The following is a 20,211-nucleotide window of genomic DNA, read 5'->3' as shown; positions in this document are numbered from 1 at the left end:
CAGAACCCAGCGCCCCAATGGGGACTAGAACCCGGTGTGCCGGCGCCGCAGGCGAAGGATTAGCCTAGTAAGCTGTGGTGCCGGCCAGTGAGGACCCCACTCTTTCTGGGGAGTACTGTCCATAGGATGGACTTGCTTTGAGTCACGGTCCATGCAGGGACAGAAGGTTTGTGTGAGACAGTGCCAGGAGAATGATTGCTTCCTAGTGCTGGGATTCAGACCCACGCGGCTCACATCCTGTTGTTTCCACTTTCTCAATCCTGCAGAAAGACATAATGTCCAACCATTGCTTTTCTCACCTAGGGTGAAAATCAGGCTAAAAACCTCACGTCGTGGTGCGCTTAGGAGGAGCAAATGAGATGAATCTGTCACAGCCCAGACCAGGTGGGTAGCAGGTGCACAGGCTCACTGCTTGGCCCTCGGCCATAAAGGTTACAGGACCCGAAGCTCTCTGCATTTGAGACAAGCTGAGATTTGCCATCGGGGCACCTCTCACTTTGTCTACACTGTCTTCTGTGTGTAGCTGGTTCCATTCAGTGCTTTCTCTGGACTCAGGTAGTCAACCCCAGCTGGGAAACGGGGCTTTCCCTGGATGCTGGTCATTTGAGAAGTTCAAGCTTGGTTGTTGCCTATGGTCACCGTTCTGAAATAAGATGAACTTTTGCTTTTGCCAGGTAATTGCCACCCTGGCTTCTGATACTAATCCAGCTGTCAGGTCTCAGGGGTGGGTCAGGGTTGTTTGCCTGGCACCTGTTAGGTTGGCACTGAGGGATGCAGAGAGAGCCCGATTCTCAGAACCCTCCAGTGGCCTCAGCTGAGAGACAGGCTCCCTGTGAGTCCAGGCCCCTTGCCAATATGACCTTGAAAATATTCATGTGCTTTCCCAAATGCAGCCTTCTCAGTAGGATTCCCGGCTATGAAGGAAGCTCCAAATGAGTGGCCCACAGGTGAGTAACAGTCTGAGGCTGCCCCACTGTGTTCCCTTTGTGAAGTACCTTTTTGTTTTGGTTTGGTTGTTTGAAGATTTATTTATTTGAAAGGCAGAGAGTTACACAGAGGCAGAGACAGGTCTTCCATCCAGTGGCTCACTCCCAGAATAGCCACCACAGCTGGAGCTGGACCAATCCAAAGCCAGGAGCCTCCTCTGGATCTCTCATATGGGTGCAGGGGCCCAAGGACTTGGGTCACCCTCTGCTGCTTTCCCAGGCCACAGCAGAGAGCTGGATCGGAACTGGAGCAGCCGGGACTCAAATCGGCGCCCATATGGGATACTGGCACTGCAGGGTGTGGCTTTACCTCATATGCCGCAATACTGACCCCTTGGTTTGTTTTTTAACTTGAAATTTCTTTTTTTTTTAAAGATTTATATTTTTTTTGTTTACTTGAAAGAGTTACAGTGGTAGAGACAGAGAGGTCCTCCATCTGCTGGTTCACTCCCCAAATGGCTGCAATGGCCGGAGCTGAGCTGATTCGAAGTTGGGAGCCAGAGCTTCTTCCAGGTCTCTGACGTGAGTACAGGGGCCCAAAGACTTAGGCCATCCTCTACTGCTTTCCCAGACCATAGCAGAGAGCTGGAGCTGAAGTGGAGGAGCTTGGACTCGAACTGGTGCCCATATGGGATGCTGGCATTTCAGGCTGGGCTTTAACCTGCTGCACTGCAACACTGGCCCCTTAACTTGAAGTTTCTTTCAGCTACTGATCTTTGTTCTCCCTTTGATTTTACCCTGGGTCCACTTTATGTGTGTTTCTGTGACTTCCTTAGCTCTGAACATGATCTGTTGTGATCCCAGCACAGGCTCAGGTGTAGAGCCTGTCTAGGAACACTTCTCCAGGTAGTTCTCTCATGGAGGGAAGGACTGCCAACTTTGCTTCCCTCCCTACCTTCCAAGCTACTTTCTGCTTCACCCTGGGAGGATGCTCACTTTGGGTGCAATGTGCTCTGTGCTGTGTTACTGGGCTTACCTTTCAAGTCCTATTCCTGTAGTTGTTTGCAAACTTCATTTAAAATTGGATCTCTGAGGGGGCCAGTGCTGTGGTGCAGTGGGTTAAGCCACCATGTGCAACACCAGCAACTCTTATGAGCACCCATTCAAGTCCCTGCTGCTCTACTTCCAATCCAGCTCCCTGCTAATGTGCCTGGAAAAGCAGCAGAGGATCGCCCAAGTGCTTGGGTCCCTGCCTTATAAGCTGGATGGAGCTCCTGGGTCCTGCCCAGACCAGTCCTGGCCATTGCAGCCATTTGGGGAGTAAACCAGAAGATGGAAAAATCTCTCTCTCTCTCTCTCTCTCTCTCTCTCTCTCTCTCTCTCTCTCTCTCTCTCTGCCTTTCAAATAAAGAAATCTTTCAAAAAAAAAAAAAAGAAAATACTTGAATGCCTGAGTATAGGGCCTAGCACTGTTTACAAGCTTGCTAGAGAATTCTGCCATGGATATTCTGAGTCATTGGTTCTCACCCTTAGTATCACCTGGGAGCTTTTAAAACTCCATGCTCAAGCTGTTCCCAGACCCGTTAAAGCCAAATCCCTGGAGGTAGGACCCAGGTGGTTCCAGGGCGCAGAGATGCTTGAGGTGTACCTTCCCAGAACCCCATCCATTCAAGACACCAGGGTTTTTGTTCTGTGGAAGAAGTGTAGGGTGACTCTCCACAGAGGGGGACTTTATTGTGAAGAAACAAGGCAGGCAGCAGTCGCTCTTGCTTATAAATATAATTTATTACCTGTTTAAAAATTCTTTCTTACATTTTGTACATGTTGGCTGACAGAATAAATGCAGGCAATACGAACCAAGGGGACTGCAGGAAAACTTGGGAGAGGCAGCCAGGGAAAGAAAAGAGGCACACCCAGAGCTGTATCCCTCACCTCCGCCACACGGCACGGCAGTGGCGGATGCCTGGAGAGCACTCTGCTGCCACCAGGGTTTTTTTGTTTTTATTTTTTTAGAAAAGGAATTGCATAGAAGATACAGCAGAAGGGAACTCTACCACAATGACAGAAGTGTACCATATCTGAAAAGCCAGGGTTGGTGGTATTTTGTTTAAAAAAAAAAAAAAAAAGATGGCAAAGCACACAATTTCAATCTGACATTTCTGCAATTGAGCAGTTCCACGGCGGGGCAGCAGGTGGATGAGACAGCCTCCACTAGCGAGTCACTGGTCATCCTTAGAAAAAGCAAAGAGGGAAGTTACCTTGGTCGAGCTCGACATTAAACTGAGCGCTTACAACACTGCGGCATCTAAAGCACACACAGAGTGATGAGATACCCTGCACTTAGGCCAAACACATCTGTCTGGAGGGGGAGGGCTTCACTGTCAAGACTGGGTGTGTGAAAGGGTGAAGAGCTAGCTCAAAGCACGTGCTCAGCTTGTTCTGATCTTGGTCCTTTTTCTTTCCCAGGGTCTGGAAGAGGCTGCATCTGAATTCGTAGCTCTACATGTACAGGTGCCGTTAATGACTTTAAGAACATAAAAGGGCAACGACATTTCCCCCTGGCTATAGATTTCTTGGTTTGGTTTGGTTTTGCTTTTTAAATGCTGCTATAAAAGGGTCTTGGTTTAACATCAAGAGCACAGCTCTGGTCATCTGCTGCTGCTTCCCTGTGGTGCTGAGGATCAGAGGCCAAGAGCTCATCAACCTTTAGGCTGCCGTGCAGCAGAATCTGCTCACAATTCCCATTCCAAACACCAATGCTGGCAGGTATCCCAGGTTGGATCAGTGCCATCAGGTTCAACAGCAGGGCTAAGAGAGCCTTATCCAGTAGACCTTTGGAACTTAAGGATGACATAGGATTTTGACTTATCATGGACCCTGAAGGGTTAGGACTTGGAATTTATTATTTTGCTGAAGCACAAATTGAATGTGGTATTTTGAAAGACTGGTGGTGTATAGTAGCAAATAATATAGCTGGTGGGCAGCTGACTGTATCTCAGAGAATCATTATTTTTTGCTTGACAAGTAATAAGCATGACTCTCATGATATTCTGCAGAGATTCCCAACTTGGGATTCTAGAAGATCTCTGGACAGATCCCCCTAGTATGCAGGAATCTGAGTATACAGTGGGCTGGGGACTAGTCTCTCTAACTGCTTGGATTTGTGTGCTAGCACATTTGTGGAGTACCTGGTGGTGCCTTGTGACCATGCTACAATAGATCTAAGACAGCCATTACATTTGGTTGAATGAACCTATGAATATCTCAGCATAAATCAGTCTAGGGAGGTGACAAGCACACTGGAAAACCTGGGTGCATGAACTCTTCTGAAGACAGACTGTTGAAAGAGGATTTCTGAAAATGGAAGCAACCATAAGGCTGATAAGACTAAAGGATTGGGGAGTTCTTTGTTAGCCTATAGAGAAAACCCACCCAGGGACATGCAAAGGCCATCTTCCCACTTTTCAAAAGTAGGCTTCCAAGACACAATTATGGGAATATTTATGACTTCTTTTGGCTTAACTGGCCTGTGTGGACACAGGCTTAAATTTTTAACATTGGTTACAGTATTCTTAAGTCTCCCTATTCCACTAAAAAATCATAGAGATGCAAGGGAAATCTTTCAAAGTGATCATTATAGCCAGAGATTATACAAATAGATTTCTTAGGGTAGAGAAACAGTACTTCATTGCACAGAGGCAAAGTTCTAAGGATTTCAGTCAACATTAGCTCAGTAAGGTTAAAAAATATAAAAGTAATACAAAGCAAAAGCAAAATACAATAGTTGGTCCTATGAGGCACTGGAAGGGTAAAAAATGTTTTGTTACCTTGAGATAATAAAAAATATTCTTCTTTATTGGATCTATAAAATCTAATGCTCATTGACCGTCATCTTTACAAATAGTTGGTTTTGAGCAATGATGTTCTGATTCACAAAAGCTCCTCTGTTTGCCAAGAAGATAGGAAAATCCCATTCCTTTATGAGCCATGTTCCCATGACCCTCCTCTCTCTCACTGGCCTTAGGCAGCGTGGAGGTCTCCATTTGAAACTGATGACTTGTCCAGAACATTTGCTTGCAAACCTGAAATTCACATTCAACTTGGAGACTGAAAAAAGTAAGTATGCTCCCTTCTTTACACTCTCTTACAGGTCTTTTTATATGGTTTTCCATTTGATTGGCCCCATGGGGACATATTTTACACAAATGCCTGGGAATCCTGGGGAAACAGTGATCACCTTAGTGGCTCCCTTCATTCATTGCCTAAGAGGAGCAAGTGGGCCCAGAACACAGCTCCTGGGTTCCTGAGCAGGACACACAGATGGATACGTACAACCAGATCCTTAAAAGTAAGATCAGGATCTTACCCTTGGGTGTTTATGTTTATCTCTTATTTATAGGAGAAATGCCTTTTAAAAAGTTACCACATGTGTAGTTGTTCAGTGTCCTCAACTCAGTCTCCATGAATTTTCCCTAATGGCTGACTGGGGTGTTTGGTAGTTCAGAGATTAAAATCTATAAAGTTAATAGCATATATGAAAATGACTAAAGACTCTGCAGGTTAATATTGCACACCTTGCCCTGGGAAGATGGAGATTTTCTGGTGATACATGTGAGTATCCACATTGGAAGGTGGTGTTTATGAAAAGGCTGTGAGGTGTTATGTGTTGTCACTACCATGTGCCCAGTGGTCAATCCTGAATTCAGCTTCTCCTTCCAGACCACTTTAAGGAAGCTTGAACAAGTGTGGCAAGCAGAGAATGCAACAGGATGAAACCCCAGTCTTTAGATTCTCAAAATCAGAAGAATAGATACTTCTTTTTTCTCCTTAACTATGAGTGACCATTTTCTCTTTCTTAGAGGTAGGACCGCTTTCTAAGTGGATACTTCTGACATTTCCAAAGATTAATAGTAGGGAACCAAAAGCAAGGAGATTTAAAATATACAAACTCCAATGAAAATTATAAATGTTGAAAATGACACTTCTCCAAAGACATACAGAATTTATATCTTTGTTACAAAAAAACAGCTAAAGATTTGTATGAACGAATTCATGCTACAATCAGCTCGTACTGTAATTTTGAGATGATTTAAGTGAAACAAATGTGAGAATAAGAAAATCATATATTTGAAATGAAAATTTCCCATATTTACTTGTCAAACTTTTAGTGAGTTTTCTATGAAACTCAGGGGCGATTGTGTTGGCCACCACTAGGTGGCTCCATTCACAAATTATAGTTTTTTCCCATCAGAGAAAAACGTGGCTTTCTTTTCAAGCTGTGTTGAAGTAGAACATAAAACATAGAATGGTTGATGAACTGACTCCCTATGAAATGAACTCTTGCATCTGAACGCTCTAAGGTTTGAGAACACTCTCACAGCTATGACTTTACTCCAAAGGAGAAGGAACTCAGAATTTGTAGTGAGAATTATTTGACATAAATGCTGTGTTGTACATAGGGAAATTATCATTCACTTGATGGGAAACATAACAGAGTTCTATGAGACCCTCACAAAGAATCTACCACTTTTCCCTTTCCTGGTGGTGGGGGGTCGAATGAGAAAGCAAACATTTGCAGCGAACCCCAAGGGCCCTCCATAGCTTCCATAATGCAGTTCCTGTTATGCTCACTGTTTCAGTGTTGGTGACTTTTTCTTTAATCAAAGTTTTCAGTGAAAGTGTTGAAATAGATTCATCTGGTTAGCTGCCAATTTGCTTCCTCAATGTTTTAATAGAAATAGAGGTTCCTTTTGAGTATCCAGTTCCCAGTTTCCATAGTTGATTCTGCAATTCCAGCACTGATGAGTAATCTTGACAAATTACATTTATTTTTAAGATATAGCAATGGACATTAGCTCTCTTCCCCTCTCCTGATTTTTAAATATATCTTTAAAATTTGAAAATTTAGAGTACAGTTTTTCTCATTGGTACAAACATTATCCATTGAACTTATAAATGCAGTCTTTCCTCTCCACAATAAGAGTGACAAATATTTTTGTAAATGGAAATATGCCAGGGGATGTCCTGAGACACGACTATAGAATACATGTCTAAGCCAGAAGTGAAAAGCATGAAAGAAGAGGCCCCCTAGAAAGACAGCAGCAGTTCCCCCCTCAATGAGAAGGCCGAAGGACTCTTGAGAATACCAAGAAATCACCAAAAGAAAGAAGAAATCCATTTGCAAAGATCGGAGAAAACATAAGTGATTTCTGTTCAGATCCAGGCAGCAACATGGCTACCTCCAGGCCGAAAGTGAACCACAGTCATGTTTATTGGAGGTTTTGAATCATACACATGCATGCTTGTGTAGTCTTAGTTTGGTTACTGGGCTGTTGACTCTTCATTCGCCAACTGCTGAATGAATTGAGTCCCTGTGTTAAAACAAACAGCCTGTGATGGCCCCAAGGAAATGTCATAGTTGACACAAAGTCTGTTGACTAACATTTGGTAGTATAAAAGGACTAATGAAACAACCTTTGTGTATGCTGCTATCATGAAAGCAAAGATTAGGGGGAGAGAGAAAAAATGCACCAATTCCCTATTTGCAGATAAACTTGTATTGGTATTAAGAAACTGAGACAACAGTGAAACAGTTTATAACTAGTCAGGAAGGTGAGGAGTTCCCAGAGAGGACAAGACAATGAGAAGAAAGGGATGCCATCTCCTAGTGAACCATAGAATACAGTGAAAAAACATGAGACTTCAGTCAAATAAATATGTAGCTGGTTAGTACGGTTATCTTCCACATCAGAACTATTTGAAAGGCATAATGTAGCCTGGAGAAAAGACTAGCTAATTATTTAAATCAGAGTCCCATGTGGTATTCAGACATTGTGTGAGACTGGAGGCAGCACAGTGGAAGACCAGCATCCTAGACCCTTGAGATGGCATGCTCCTACTATTCATTTTACAAGCTATTATGGAGGTTGAAGTCCAGTGAGGTTTAAATGATCTCAAAGCAGCAGAGCTAAGCAGTACAAAAAACCCAGAACAAGAACTAGTTTCCTGATTTCCAGTTTGGAAACTGGTCCTCCCACCACACTGCCCATAAGGTAGACAGGGCACCATGGGGGCAGTCAACATGGGGCCTCAGAACCATACATCATTGATTCCGCTTCTCATGGTAAGACCCAGAGGAGAAAGAGCCTGACTGAGTGAGCTTAAAGAAAAGATGGAGAAAGCCAGTAATCATTTTCTATCTTCCTAGGGCAGACTGGTAGAAGAAAGGTCAAAGGTCAAGGAAGCAATGCCTGTTAACAGGTGAGCACACCCACCCTGTTATGTGAGAAGGTGGGGCGGGGGGGGGGGCAAGTCTAATCAATACCCAAATACTAACAGTACTGCTAACAAAAACAGAAGTTAAAAGAAAACCCTTTTGCTAGAATACTTGTAAATATACATCAATAATAATAGTAAGGGTACTAATAATGATACCTTTTTAAAAAACAAACACCACTTCAAATTGCATATGACATACATGGTGTGGAGAAATGCGTGTGTTTGTGGTTGGACATGAATCACTATCTTCCCTGCAATGCTACAGCTTTATCCTCAAAGGGCACAAGGTAAGTCTCCCCTGCAAGGAACAAGGAGTCTCGGTCCCTTCTCCCTGACACTTAGAGTCTCCACTTCCCTGATACAAACAGTAACACTGGTTCTACAAGTTCTAGAAACAGAACACCGATGGAGGATTATCTGAGACACTCGATGTACACGATGTGTAGCAAAAGTCTGTGATTTATCTGTAAATTACTAATCTGAAGTAGACACAACAAACCGTCCACAGCTTCAACTTCAAATGATTTGAACAAAAATAGAACGAGCCATGGACAGTTTCTGCATCCCTGTCCAAGTGGATGTAAACAACGTTTGTAGAAATTGGGTTAAGAAAGTTTATCCATATATCTGGATAGCAATAAAAAGCGTTTCCTAGGAAACTGTAAGATCCTGTACCATACAGCATACAGCCCAACTAAGAGGAAAATTAGGTTGGTTTCTAAATTCAAGGTACACATTTACACAATTTTTCTTAACTCCGGCAGTGCTGTCCAAGTAAAGTGGGCATGTGTATTGGAAGTTGTATCTGTGTTTCTTCTCTCTCCTGCTGTGATTGGCCGGTGAAGCTCATTGGGTCTAGTCTCTGATGTCCTTCTCCGCAGTGACACCCCAGGGGGGCCACCCACTCCCTGTGTGTCTCCATCCACTTCCCGCTCCCGCGTGATCAGTACTGCCCTTCAGCTGCTAACGACACTACTGTTTCGTGTCGTCCCATTTCTTCCAAGACAGCTGCCAGCATGCTCAGGTTTCCATCCGGGAAGTTCTGTGCTTCCCAAAGATCCAGGATTACACCAGTTGGGCTTGATTTGGTGGCAAAGTAATTCAAGTACCTGTAGTGGGGAATGGGAAAATGTGCTGAATGGCGTGATTTACAGATCTGTTTTCTCTCGCTTTTTTATGGGGCTAAGCCTTCCTGTCTCTGCATCTGTCTCAGGGTAGCCTAAGTCCCACTGTGGTTTACAGTGGGCTGTCCTAAATAACTGGCCCAGACGGACTTCGATCAGCCCCAGATGAGAGATGTGATGTTTAACTTTGTTAACCTCAAAACTTAAGATAATTTAAGACATAAGATGTCTGTGTGTCTTAACCTAAATGGGACTCAAAAAAACGTAGGTTTTCTTTGTAGCCCAGGCTCTGATCTGGGACAGGTCATGCCACATCCTTCAGTGTTTAGGGCAGACTGAGACCATCAACTTGGCAGAGTGGATCACAAAACTGGATGCTTAGAAATGTCATAGCATCTGGTTTGCAAGATACGGGGCAAAGAAGGTGATTAAGCTGTAGTTGCAGACTGAGAAAGTAAACAGATGTACGAATGGAAAGAAATGAATGCTGCCCTAGGTCTACCAGTTGTCAGTCCTGGCAAATCATATCTAATGCAGAAAGTAGTGCTGGAGCCTTGTTATACCCACCTGTCCAAGTTTAGCTTATGGGCCAGCATCCGCCAGTCATGGCCTCTAGTCTGTGGGGCATCCAGGCTGCTACAAAGCTTCTGCCGGATCGGGAGAGGGATGCTGAAGGCGCTCGGCCCTGTGACGGTGGTGATGGTACTTGCAGGGTCCAGCAGTGGCAAATCCATGCCTGTAGGTTCCTGTATAAGGGCCAGGAACAACACAGCATTATTTCTGAAGACAAAAGCAGTCCCTATTGAACCAAACAACATAATGCCTTGCTGTGAGTGATAAGAAGAGCATGAATGCTGTTATTCTCCTTGGGGAGAATGGCTTCTTCCTGGCCCCACAGCTGTGGGGTCGTGCTGTGTAACCTGGTTGCAAGAAAGAGGTACATAGAGCTAACTTTGCCTGGCCTGGGCTAGATGGAAAGTTCTGGTGTGATTACATAACAGCATTTCTGATGGGTTTCTTCAGGATGAGGGAGGAAGATAAGGAGTTTCAGTGCTCCCAAGGTTTAGATTTCAGGAGGGGAAAAGTGTTCACAAGGGCAGTTCTCTGAGAGTGAACAGATCTGAGATTAGAAAGCGGAGAGAGCTTCCAGAGACTGACCTAAGGGAATGCCCCCATAACCTGGAAACCCTGCCAAAGATGGCTTAGTTCTTTCTGCTTTTGTTGAATGAAGTGGAATGGAGCTAAATGATACCAAATTAAGACTTATTTTTTTTTTAAAGAATTCGGTAAACACAGCATGTCACCTTAGGGCAAACAGGTAATGGCATTGTCCAATGGCTATACAACCATATTTTTTTAATCTAATTTTTAGTAGATAAAACCATAAAGTGGCTCTTAAAATAGTTTCAGCTCATAAAACAGCACAAAGCAAACTCTGAATTTTCTCTGTAGGAGAAACTCTAATCATTTTCTGATCACTTCTCCTGGTTGGAAAAGCAAAAGCAAATGTTGCCTGGGAACTATTACAGCAATAAGAGAGAATCTAGTTAATCTACTTTAAATGTCATTTCTCCCTCTTCTGAAGGCAGGTAACTCCTTGGTGTACATAATTAGTTGGTGCAGGATAAAGTAGTCATACACAGTTCCTGCCATCAGGAAGTCTCTGATGTCTGGGTGCTCAGCTCCGTCAGTGTCACCATCACCCGGCACATCCCCAGACCCTGCCCTGCACTGCTGCAGTGGCCTCTACAGCCGTGGGGATGCTGATGCCTTGGTGGGGGGTGCCTGTGTGGTAGCTGTGTTCTAGCCATGTGTTCCACATTCCAGGATGAGCAGCCAGTGCTCCCTTGTGGGATTGAGTAACCCGACAGAAGAGAGCCCATCTGGGTTCTTGAAGAGCATTTTACAGAAAAAACTAATTTATTCTTCATTTTTTAGCCATAATACACACAGTAGTGTGGGTTTAATCACAGTATTTATCCTCAAAAACCCACAGCTTGGCAAACTGAGACCCTGTGGACTGCACTGGCTCCTTTGTGTTGGCACTAGCACACACCAGGAGTTCAAAGATTGATGTGCAAAACACAGAAGCCATAAATGGGAGCTGGAGTCCCTGGGTGAGTATCCCACCACAGCTCTTTCCCTATCAAGCCCAGAGCTCTCCCAACAGGCATGGGGTGGGGGGACAGAGAGTGAGCTAGGGAAAGATTGTAATCTCTAGGGACAGTGACCTGAGGGTACACGCCAGTATTTATCCATGGATTTACATGTCCACATGTCTGAACCCTAAGGTCCCAGAGATTCTTACTGTTGGCCACAGTCACTCCCCACTGCTCACCTGTGGTCCATCCAGCATGTCTGCCAGGCTATGCTTACAGTGGGGCATTGGGGTACACAACCATCTCTTTCTCTGATTTCTTCATTTCCAAGCCTTAAATGCCCTTTCTCCCTCAGGTAGTTCCAACTGTTATTTAAGCAGTGAAGAACGTTTTGTACAGCCTGACCTGCCTTGCTGGCTGGTGTGGGGCCACAAGGCTGATGTATGTGAAATACAGGGCCCAGGCCTGCCATGGAGCAGGGGCCTGATAGACAGCTGCTTCCACCACTTCCCAATCAGAATGTGCCTCCCTCCCCGCCCCCCAGTTGCCCCATCCTTGGAGAGTCGTCCTCAGGCTGGACCACTCCCTGTGTGCAGTGTCACTGCTGAGGCTGTGCCCCTGACAGTTGGTCTCCCCTCTCTTTTGACCTGTGTTGGAAAAACCCCCAAAGCCCAGCCCCACACACAAGTGCTCTGATGCGCCCCTGAGTACTACACCAAAGGCATGCATCTCGAGGCCTCCAGGAGCAGGTTCCCAGCCCTTTTGCCCAGTGCACAAGTGGTTGTATTTTTTGTGACTTTGAATTCTCAGATTGCTTAGAGGTGAGAGTGTTTTTGTCATTCTCAGAACCCCTGTGGTACTCAGCACTGTACCCTGCACACGGCAGCTAGTCAAGTTTTGTTGAAATTACAGAAACGATGCTTTTCTAGGACAGAAAGAGGACAAGGCCAGTTCCCGATGGCAGCCCACCCCCAGAGCACTCTGAGCTTCCTTCCAATCCAGTGCGATGAAGGGTTTGATGCCTCTCGCTGTTACATCCTCGAGGGAAAGGCCAGTTAAAGATAGGCAGGATCTCAGGCAGGTCTGCTCACTCCTTCATGTTGGCCCCCTTTCCTTGGTACATAAAGAACCATCCCCATTTCAAGTGGACATGAAAGACCCGAGTGCTCCCCCCCAGGCTACTCTCTTTCTGTGTAGAAGAAGTAACCTCAGTAGGGTGTCATTTCTTGTCTCTCTTTTCAGGGGGATGGCAATAGCTTCGGAGGTAAAAGAAAAGTATGTATCTACATTTACATTGAGGTCTCATCTAGTAATTTCAATTGCTATTACTTCTTCCTTGACTTGCAGGTAAAAGTAGAGGTTACTGTCACAGAATGCTTATTACAATAATTGTTTATGATGTTGGTACCATCTGCCTTAGGAAACATACGATTTGTCAGCGTTAACCACGCAGCTGTTATGGTGATGGCACACATTTTGAGGACTCCACAGGAGAAGCATCCCTCTACTCTCGGAATATGAGTCTTCCTACAGTCCTTAAAAAAAAAGCAAGCAAGCAAGCAAGCAACTAGATTCTCCCAGTGGTCATTTTGAACAGGTTATGGAAAACAGAGTGTAAAGAGGGAATGGCTGTAGCAGAGTGATGTTAGCTATGTACATTAATTCAGTTCTCGTGTGCGTCAAACTGCTACATGTCACTAGCTAGTAGAGGTTATAAGTTCTAGCAAATGTACACAATTACAATAATTGTTATTGTCTGGAAATCTATTATAATTAGGTGGCTGAAAATGCCCCTTAAGCTGTACCTTTTCCATGGTTCAAAACCATGAACTACAGCAATAGTGTGACAGCCCTACTTGGAGAGAGATAGCATCTTCTTCTTCCAAGAGCCCATTTCTGTTTGGCTATATTTACTTTCAATGATCTACTGTTTATATAGGGACTAGGTTCAGCCTTTGGTTTGTTTCGATTCAGAGGACCTCTGAAGCTTAAGTTGATGACAGACCCTGCAGCTCAGAGTGGCAGAGGTCACACAGGCACCTGCTGCCATAGTGACACTGCTGACAATAGTAATAGTGTGCGTGCTGTCAGCCAAGCTCTGTTCACAACAGGCCCATGATATAATACATTTTTATATCTCTTTAGACATGCGGAAGCTGAGGCGAGACAGGATAAGCTGTTTGCTGGTATTCTCACAGAACTGTACACTTAGGGCTTTCCTATAATGGGTATTTGTCTACAGCAAAAACTGTACCGGAAGCCTGAAAAAACCATCAGTTGCCTTCTTATGGGTAGCTTTCTGGTTATGACTCAATCAACATCTGTCTAAAAAAAGCAAAATGTGTTACCATTGTGTACATTTTGACTTTCATTCATGGCAATACTTCTAGCCTTCTAGACATTTCCATACTTAAATTCATCTCAGTGAAATTAGAGGCTTCTAAAGGAACCAGAGAGGAGTCATTGGCCGCCCTTGAAGTGATCACAGCATGTGTCTGAACAGCCTGGTCTCTGGGGCTGGCAACAGGTCCTCGGGCTGATGAGGGCGGCCAAGGGCTTCGAGCCTTCCACAGGGACTACTGGGAAGCACAGTTGTGCTCAGGCTTGGGAGGGGAAGCCCAGCCCACCTGCCGTCCTGCCCTGAGACCCCAAAACAGAGCCCCTTCATGCCTTGTGGATGGGTTTGTCAGTCACACCCTGCCCCCTCTGCCAGGTTTTCAGGAGGATGGGGTCTCAGAGGCCATTGTTTATCCACACAGAGAGCAGCACCCGTTTTCAAATGCTAACCGCAGTGGTGGCATGCAGTGAGCCAGAAGTCAAAGCAGCAGAGCGCCCCATAATCCCCAAAGTCCTCTCCATGCCGGTCCGTTACATGTGCTTGTCTGTCACACAGGGGCGAATGCCGACGGCTGCTCTCTCAGCCGACTGCCACCACGTGCAAAAGAAGTCGTCTTTCCTGGATGCTGGCACAAGAAAGTTCTTCAGCTGTGATCACACGGTGCTTTCTCCGCGAGGAGGCTGGTGGGAGAGAGCCCTGAGCAGCTGTCTTTCATTTGTGGCCGCCTCTGAATCCACCTTTTCAGCACACAGCCCATGCTCACGCTGACCAGAGAGCCGGCTTCAAAGCTCCAGGCCCTGTCACCCCCTGCCAAATCCCACAGCCTTTGTTGTCCTTGGGGCTGGGCTCTTATTGAACTTTGCAGACCTGCTGAGCTAGGAAAGTGAACACACCCTCCGGAGCCAGCAGGAGGTGGGCGGCACAGTGCACCAGGGAGATAGCAAGGCCCGGCGGTTGCCATGGCACCCTGACACCAAGATCATTCCTTCTGAATGTCACCAGCGTCTGTGACTAAAGTTGTTTAGGAGTCAAAAGTCTCCTGGAAGTACAGGCGGAGAGGCTGCGTGCAGTGGAGCTGCCTGCTTCCCTGCCAGGCTGTGCTGCACATGCGGAGCCAGCCCAGCCAGGCAGGCGAAACCGTCTTCCTCTCGCACGCTGGTGAGGGAGGGTTTCCAGTCCTGTGCCGGCTTCAGAGGTTACAATTCTGGCCTCTCTGGCTGGCCAGCAGGGCCACCCAACCGTGGCCTTTGGCTCCAAGGGAACATGCGAGGTTGTGGGCACCTGCTTTCTTCACAGAAAAGGTTTTAAATAGTGATGATGGTTTTCTGTTTTCTTAAAATATGTGTTTAGAAATCTGCTTGAAAAGCAGAGCAAGAGGAGGGTGTTTCAAATCCATTGGTTCACTCCTCCAAATGCCTCGTTTAAAGGCTGGGCCATGCAAAAGCCAGGAACTGTAGTTGGGCTAGCCTCTGCTGCCTCCGAGGGAGCTAAATCGGAAAACCAAGGAGCAGGGGCTGGAACCAACTCTCTCATACGGGGTGCAGTCATCCCAGGAGGTAGCTTAACCTGGTGCACCCCAACACCAGCCCTATGACCTCTGTTATTTCTGTAACATGCACAGGCAACAATTGCCGGCTAAAGGGTACAGCGATCACAGCCAAGAAAGGCCAACATGATGGCCCCTAGAGGACACCTATGTAGGTTTTACTTCTATTTCTGGACCACTTCTCCACTGTGGGGGAATAGACATCTGTGCTATTTGGGAAATGATGCATGAGAGAGAAAGGAGAACAGGAGATGTCTCCTTTCAAGATGGAGCGAAAAGTAAAGATATGGAGGAGGGAGAGCTTCTCCCCTCCTCCACCGGACTCAGCGACAAAAGCAAGCAAGGGCCCTGGGAAAGCAGCAGCAAGGGAGGGGGCTGCATGGAGGGGCAGGGGATGCCTGGGGAAAAGTTAGGTCATGCCACTGAAATTAAACCTCACACTTGACATTCAGATAGCTTTTTACAAGTTGTGATTCATAAGAAGACTTTTTGTATGACTTATAGAAGGATACCCTTTTACTCTCCCTTTCCTCTTGAGAGTCATTCTCTCCCCGGATTTCTCTTTTAAAATTTTTACAAAGTTATTTTCATGTTGTTTGATAGGCAGGAGAGACCGATGGAGACACGTCTTCCCTCCATTGGTTCACTCACCAGATGCCCCACCAGAACCAGGCACTCCAGTATGGGATGTGCACCTGACGAGAGCCGGTTTAACCACTGCCCGCTGCATCTGGTGTCAAGCAAACTCGCACGTCTTACCTCTGACACGGTGCAGTTGAGCTGGAAGATCTGTCCCTCTCCTTCCACTTGCCGCACACAGAGCTTGCAAACAAGCTCCACCGTGTTCAGGCTGAATCTTTCCAGAGTGAAGGTGCAGTGGAGGTTTCTTTGAGACCCACTCCAGATATGATAAAAAGGAATCTCCTAAAGGATACAAAAGTGTTAGCCACGAGGGAGGGCCACACAGCATCATGTGTACTACCTTGTTTGTTCCTCATAGCAGCCTGAGGGATAAGCTCTAACTCTTCCACTGCTTGTATGGAAAAAAAAAAATCCAGAGAGGTTCACTAACTCTCCCAAAGCCACACAGCCAGAAAGCAGCAGAGCTGAGATTTGTACCCAGGGATGCAGCCTCCAGCATCCACCTATCTCACTTGTCTGCCACAAGTCTCCCATTTGCAAAGAGAGCCTTTGTCAATGATTTTTTTTTAAAAAGAGGTTTAGAAAAGTGCAAAGACCGACTGGTACACAGGTCCCTTATTGCTCAGCACTCAATGGCTCATTAAAAGGAATCCCTGCCGGGCCATTCTAGAGAAAGCGAAGTGTAAAGGACCAGGCAGGGAGGCCACTTCCTTTTAATGCCTCTGTCCTCTCCCTGTGCAGGACACAGGGAGCCAAACCTCACCATGGCTGCGAAGGAGGACTCGATTAGTTGCCACAAGAAAGCCCTTGGCCTAAAAGCTGCCAAGCCTCTAACAGACTTTCATTTTCTGAAAAGTGTAGCCCACCTTACTGAGCACATCCAAGAGTCTGTTCAATACGGGAAAGAAAAGGCTGATGCATGAAAAGCAGGGGCCTTGGAGTTAAAGGGCAGAGGATCTGGAGCCAAACCCAGTCCAACCAGAGCAGCCTCCCCTGGCCTCAGTGATAGGCTGGGACAAGCTAATGAGCCTCCCCATGCCTGAGTGTCTTCATCTGCAAAAGTATAAGCAGAAGAGCACCTAATTCCTCGGCCTGGGGTTCAGAGAGAACAATGCACAGGAGGGTTGGCAGCAGGCAAGCACTGGGCTAGGGTTAGCTGTAAGCAATACCACATTATCATTACTGCTGCAAGTAGTAGTTTCCGTTATGGTATCAAGGTAGCTGAACTAAAGGGAAGGATGCAGTGGGAGAGTGAGAAGTCCACTGTCTCCATCACGTGCTGAGTGACATAGCAGAATCTGATGTGCAGGCCCGCCAGAGCTCACCCTTGTTAACCCACTGGGGGGTTGCATCCCTTAATTCAAGTGCAAGTGCGCTTGACCTAGGGGAGTAGGATGGAGGTGCAAAGTCTTCCTTTCAGTCCTCCTAGCATGTTCACTGACTCACATCAGAAGAGAGCAACCAAGGGAGCTGCAGTGCTGGGCTTTGGGTTACATTTGTATGTGTCTGCCCCTCCTAGGGCTGCGGGAGAGGCTGGCAATCCCATCAAAATAGACTCCTGAGAGCCCAGAGGAGGGGGGGAGGAGGAGGAGTGAAAGGCACTGGCCAGTCCTGTCATTTTCCTAGAGGTACCTACAAGGAAACTTGGGACCAGTATTTTTATGCTTGCTATTTAATACAGCCCTGACTGGGTTTTAATTTTATATGCTATTTCAGTTCCCAAATTGGAATTTCTTTTAAGTTTTCAATATAAATGCCAAAACCTAATTTGCGTGACATGAGGTAATAATGTCTCTTTTGCAAGTAACTGTAATTCACTTTTTTAAAAAAAAGTCAATTCAGGGACCAGTGCTATGGCCGTGGCATACTGGATAAGGCCACCACCCCGTTATGTGCTGGTTCCAGTCCTGGCTGTTCTGCTTCTGATCCAGCTCTCTGCTATGGCCCGGGGAAAGCAGTAGAAGATGGCCCAAATGCTTGGGCCCCTGCACCTGCATGGGAAACCAGGAAGAAGCTCCTGGCTTTGGATTGGCTCAGCTCTGGCTGTTGTGGCCATTTGGGGAATAAACCAAATGGATGAAAGACCGTTCTCTCTTTCTCATCTGTAACTCTGCATCTCAAGTAAATAAATAAATCTTTTTTAAAAAAAATCAATTCAGTGTGAACATTTACTATGAAAATTAATTGAAATGACAAACATGGAATCTTTTATTTACTAAAAATGAAACCGTGGTAGCACAGTTATTTGAAAAATTGCTTTTACTTATTCACTTAAGAGGCAGAGAGACAGGGAGAGAGCTGCCATCTGCTGGCCCACTCTCTAAATTCCTCATCAGGGGCAGGGCTGAAGAATCAGGAGTTGGGAACTCAACTCAGGTCTCGCATGTGGGTGGCAACAACCCAATTACATGAGCCCTCAGGGGGTCTGCCTTAGCACGAAGCTGGTGTCAGGGGAAGAGCTGGTTATCAAACCCAGATACTCAGACAACTTAACCACTAGGCAAAATGCCCATCACATAAGGGAGAATTTTTAAAAAGCATCCCTTCACATATGCCTATCTGGTATTTTTCCAAAGTCCCAAGTTACGTCAGGCTATCCTGGACCAACAAGTACAAGAATGAGTTCAAGAAAGGGGATTTCGTCTGTGTATATAATTGGAGTCACCATCAAGACTTGAAGAAAGCTGGGAACCTTACCTGATACTTAGCCAGCAATTTGCTCTTCCAGAGTGAATGGGCGATGTCATGAATTGACAGGCGCAGGTTGTGGGTGCTGCCTTTAAAATGAAGAGCCTTGGGGTCCTCTAGGAGCTGTCCTCCCATCTGTCTCTCAAGTTGTAGAACTTCCTGCAATGACACGTGCAGAACCAGAGGTGCCTCACTGCACTGCCGCACTTCTGGAGCGCGCTCATTCAGTGAGCAAGTTTCTCCACTGGGCTTCCAGAACAGTGCACCTAACCTGTGCAACTCCATAACCATCTACCTTGGCAGCCCTGGGCCCCAGAAATTGGAGCTCTGGTCATTTGGATGGGGCCCTCCTAACCAACTGTGTTGTTGCAATCTGCATCATGCAATGTGGAGGAAATTCAGTAATCTCCTCTTACCAACCAACAAGTATAGCACTTGAAATCAAGTACCATGGAAAAACAATCAGAATTCAAAGCTGAAAGAACTCTCAGTAAAAGAAAATATAGGTTAAAATGTAGATAAGCAGATAGGAAAAGAGATTTTCACTTAACTTCTAGGGAAAGGGCCAGGCAGCCAAAAAAACAAACCCATATCTTGGACTTGATAAAACCAACCAACAAACAAGAGTATGTTTTAGATATTAATTCAATATCCCTTATAATTTCTTTATGTGCAGAAATAATGTCATGGAAATGTTGCTTAAAATGATTGACTAAAAATTTTCAAAGTATTAAAAACATCGAATATGTTCATTATGTGTCCTATTAGATGAAAGTATTCCAATACAGCCTAGGCAAGTTTTGCAATACCCAACATTGAACTAAACGGTTGCTCAGATTAAGCTTACAAAAAGAACACCTTGTTTCTCAATTATTGTGAATGATGAAAAAACTCTGTGTATTTCTCCTATAAAGATATAACACAGAGACAAATTTCATATATACTTCCATTTCTCAAACTAGTTAATGGGAGTTAATGAAGCATTTCCAACCACAGCTGTAATTATCCTAACAGCAGCACACCATACGTTATCAAGGAACAAAATATCCTGGGTCTCCTTTGCTGTCTAACCCATCCCTGTGTACTTCACTTCTCTCCACTCTAAAAGTTTTAGAGAGAGAAATCTGTAGGAAGTTTGTGACTTTTTTAAAAATATGGATGCAGGAAAAGGATGGATTTGACAAAAAAATACAAAAGCAAAATATGACTTTCTTCTTTGGTGATATTTCAACAAAGTGGAGAATTCAAGAACACAGGTGTTCATTCAGAATGTTACACACATGGATTCCAAGTGTAACCTACCAGGTTACCAAGTACACAGATGGGTCACAGTGAGGAATGTCAAGTGTGGACATGAGATTGACTTATACTCCAAAATGCACCCACATTGCATCTGTTGAATGAATTCTAACCCTTGGCCTTGTGGTCCAGTAAATAGCTCATTGCAAGCTTCAAGTTTTGTGGTCCTTACCATCCATCATCTTTGGGTCAGGCCACTCTTCTGAACAGTGCAAGCTACTGAAAAGTCTTAAAAGGTGTAGGAAATATTAGGAGAATTCGGAGTGTGGTC

The 20,211-nt window shown here is 45.4% G+C and overlaps 1 protein-coding gene across 1 annotated transcript in view; it reads right to left on the bottom strand.

Annotated features, from left to right (window-relative positions):
• Positions 1-9,147: 9,147 nt before the first annotated feature.
• UNC5C (unc-5 netrin receptor C) overlaps positions 9,148-20,211 on the bottom strand; it is a 365,627-nt gene continuing 354,563 nt past the window's right edge. Inside the window, exons 13-16 of the mRNA XM_062199151.1 lie at positions 18,651-18,800; positions 16,071-16,235; positions 9,896-10,074; positions 9,148-9,313 (exon numbers count right to left, since the gene is read on the bottom strand). Coding sequence (XP_062055135.1) covers positions 9,148-9,313; positions 9,896-10,074; positions 16,071-16,235; positions 18,651-18,800 — 660 coding nt within the window. The remainder of the gene's footprint in view (positions 9,314-9,895; positions 10,075-16,070; positions 16,236-18,650; positions 18,801-20,211) is intronic.

This window comes from Lepus europaeus, chromosome 8 (assembly GCF_033115175.1).
Source record: "Lepus europaeus isolate LE1 chromosome 8, mLepTim1.pri, whole genome shotgun sequence".
Taxonomy (NCBI): domain Eukaryota; kingdom Metazoa; phylum Chordata; class Mammalia; order Lagomorpha; family Leporidae; genus Lepus; species Lepus europaeus.
This window is presented reverse-complemented; position numbering and strand designations above follow the sequence as displayed.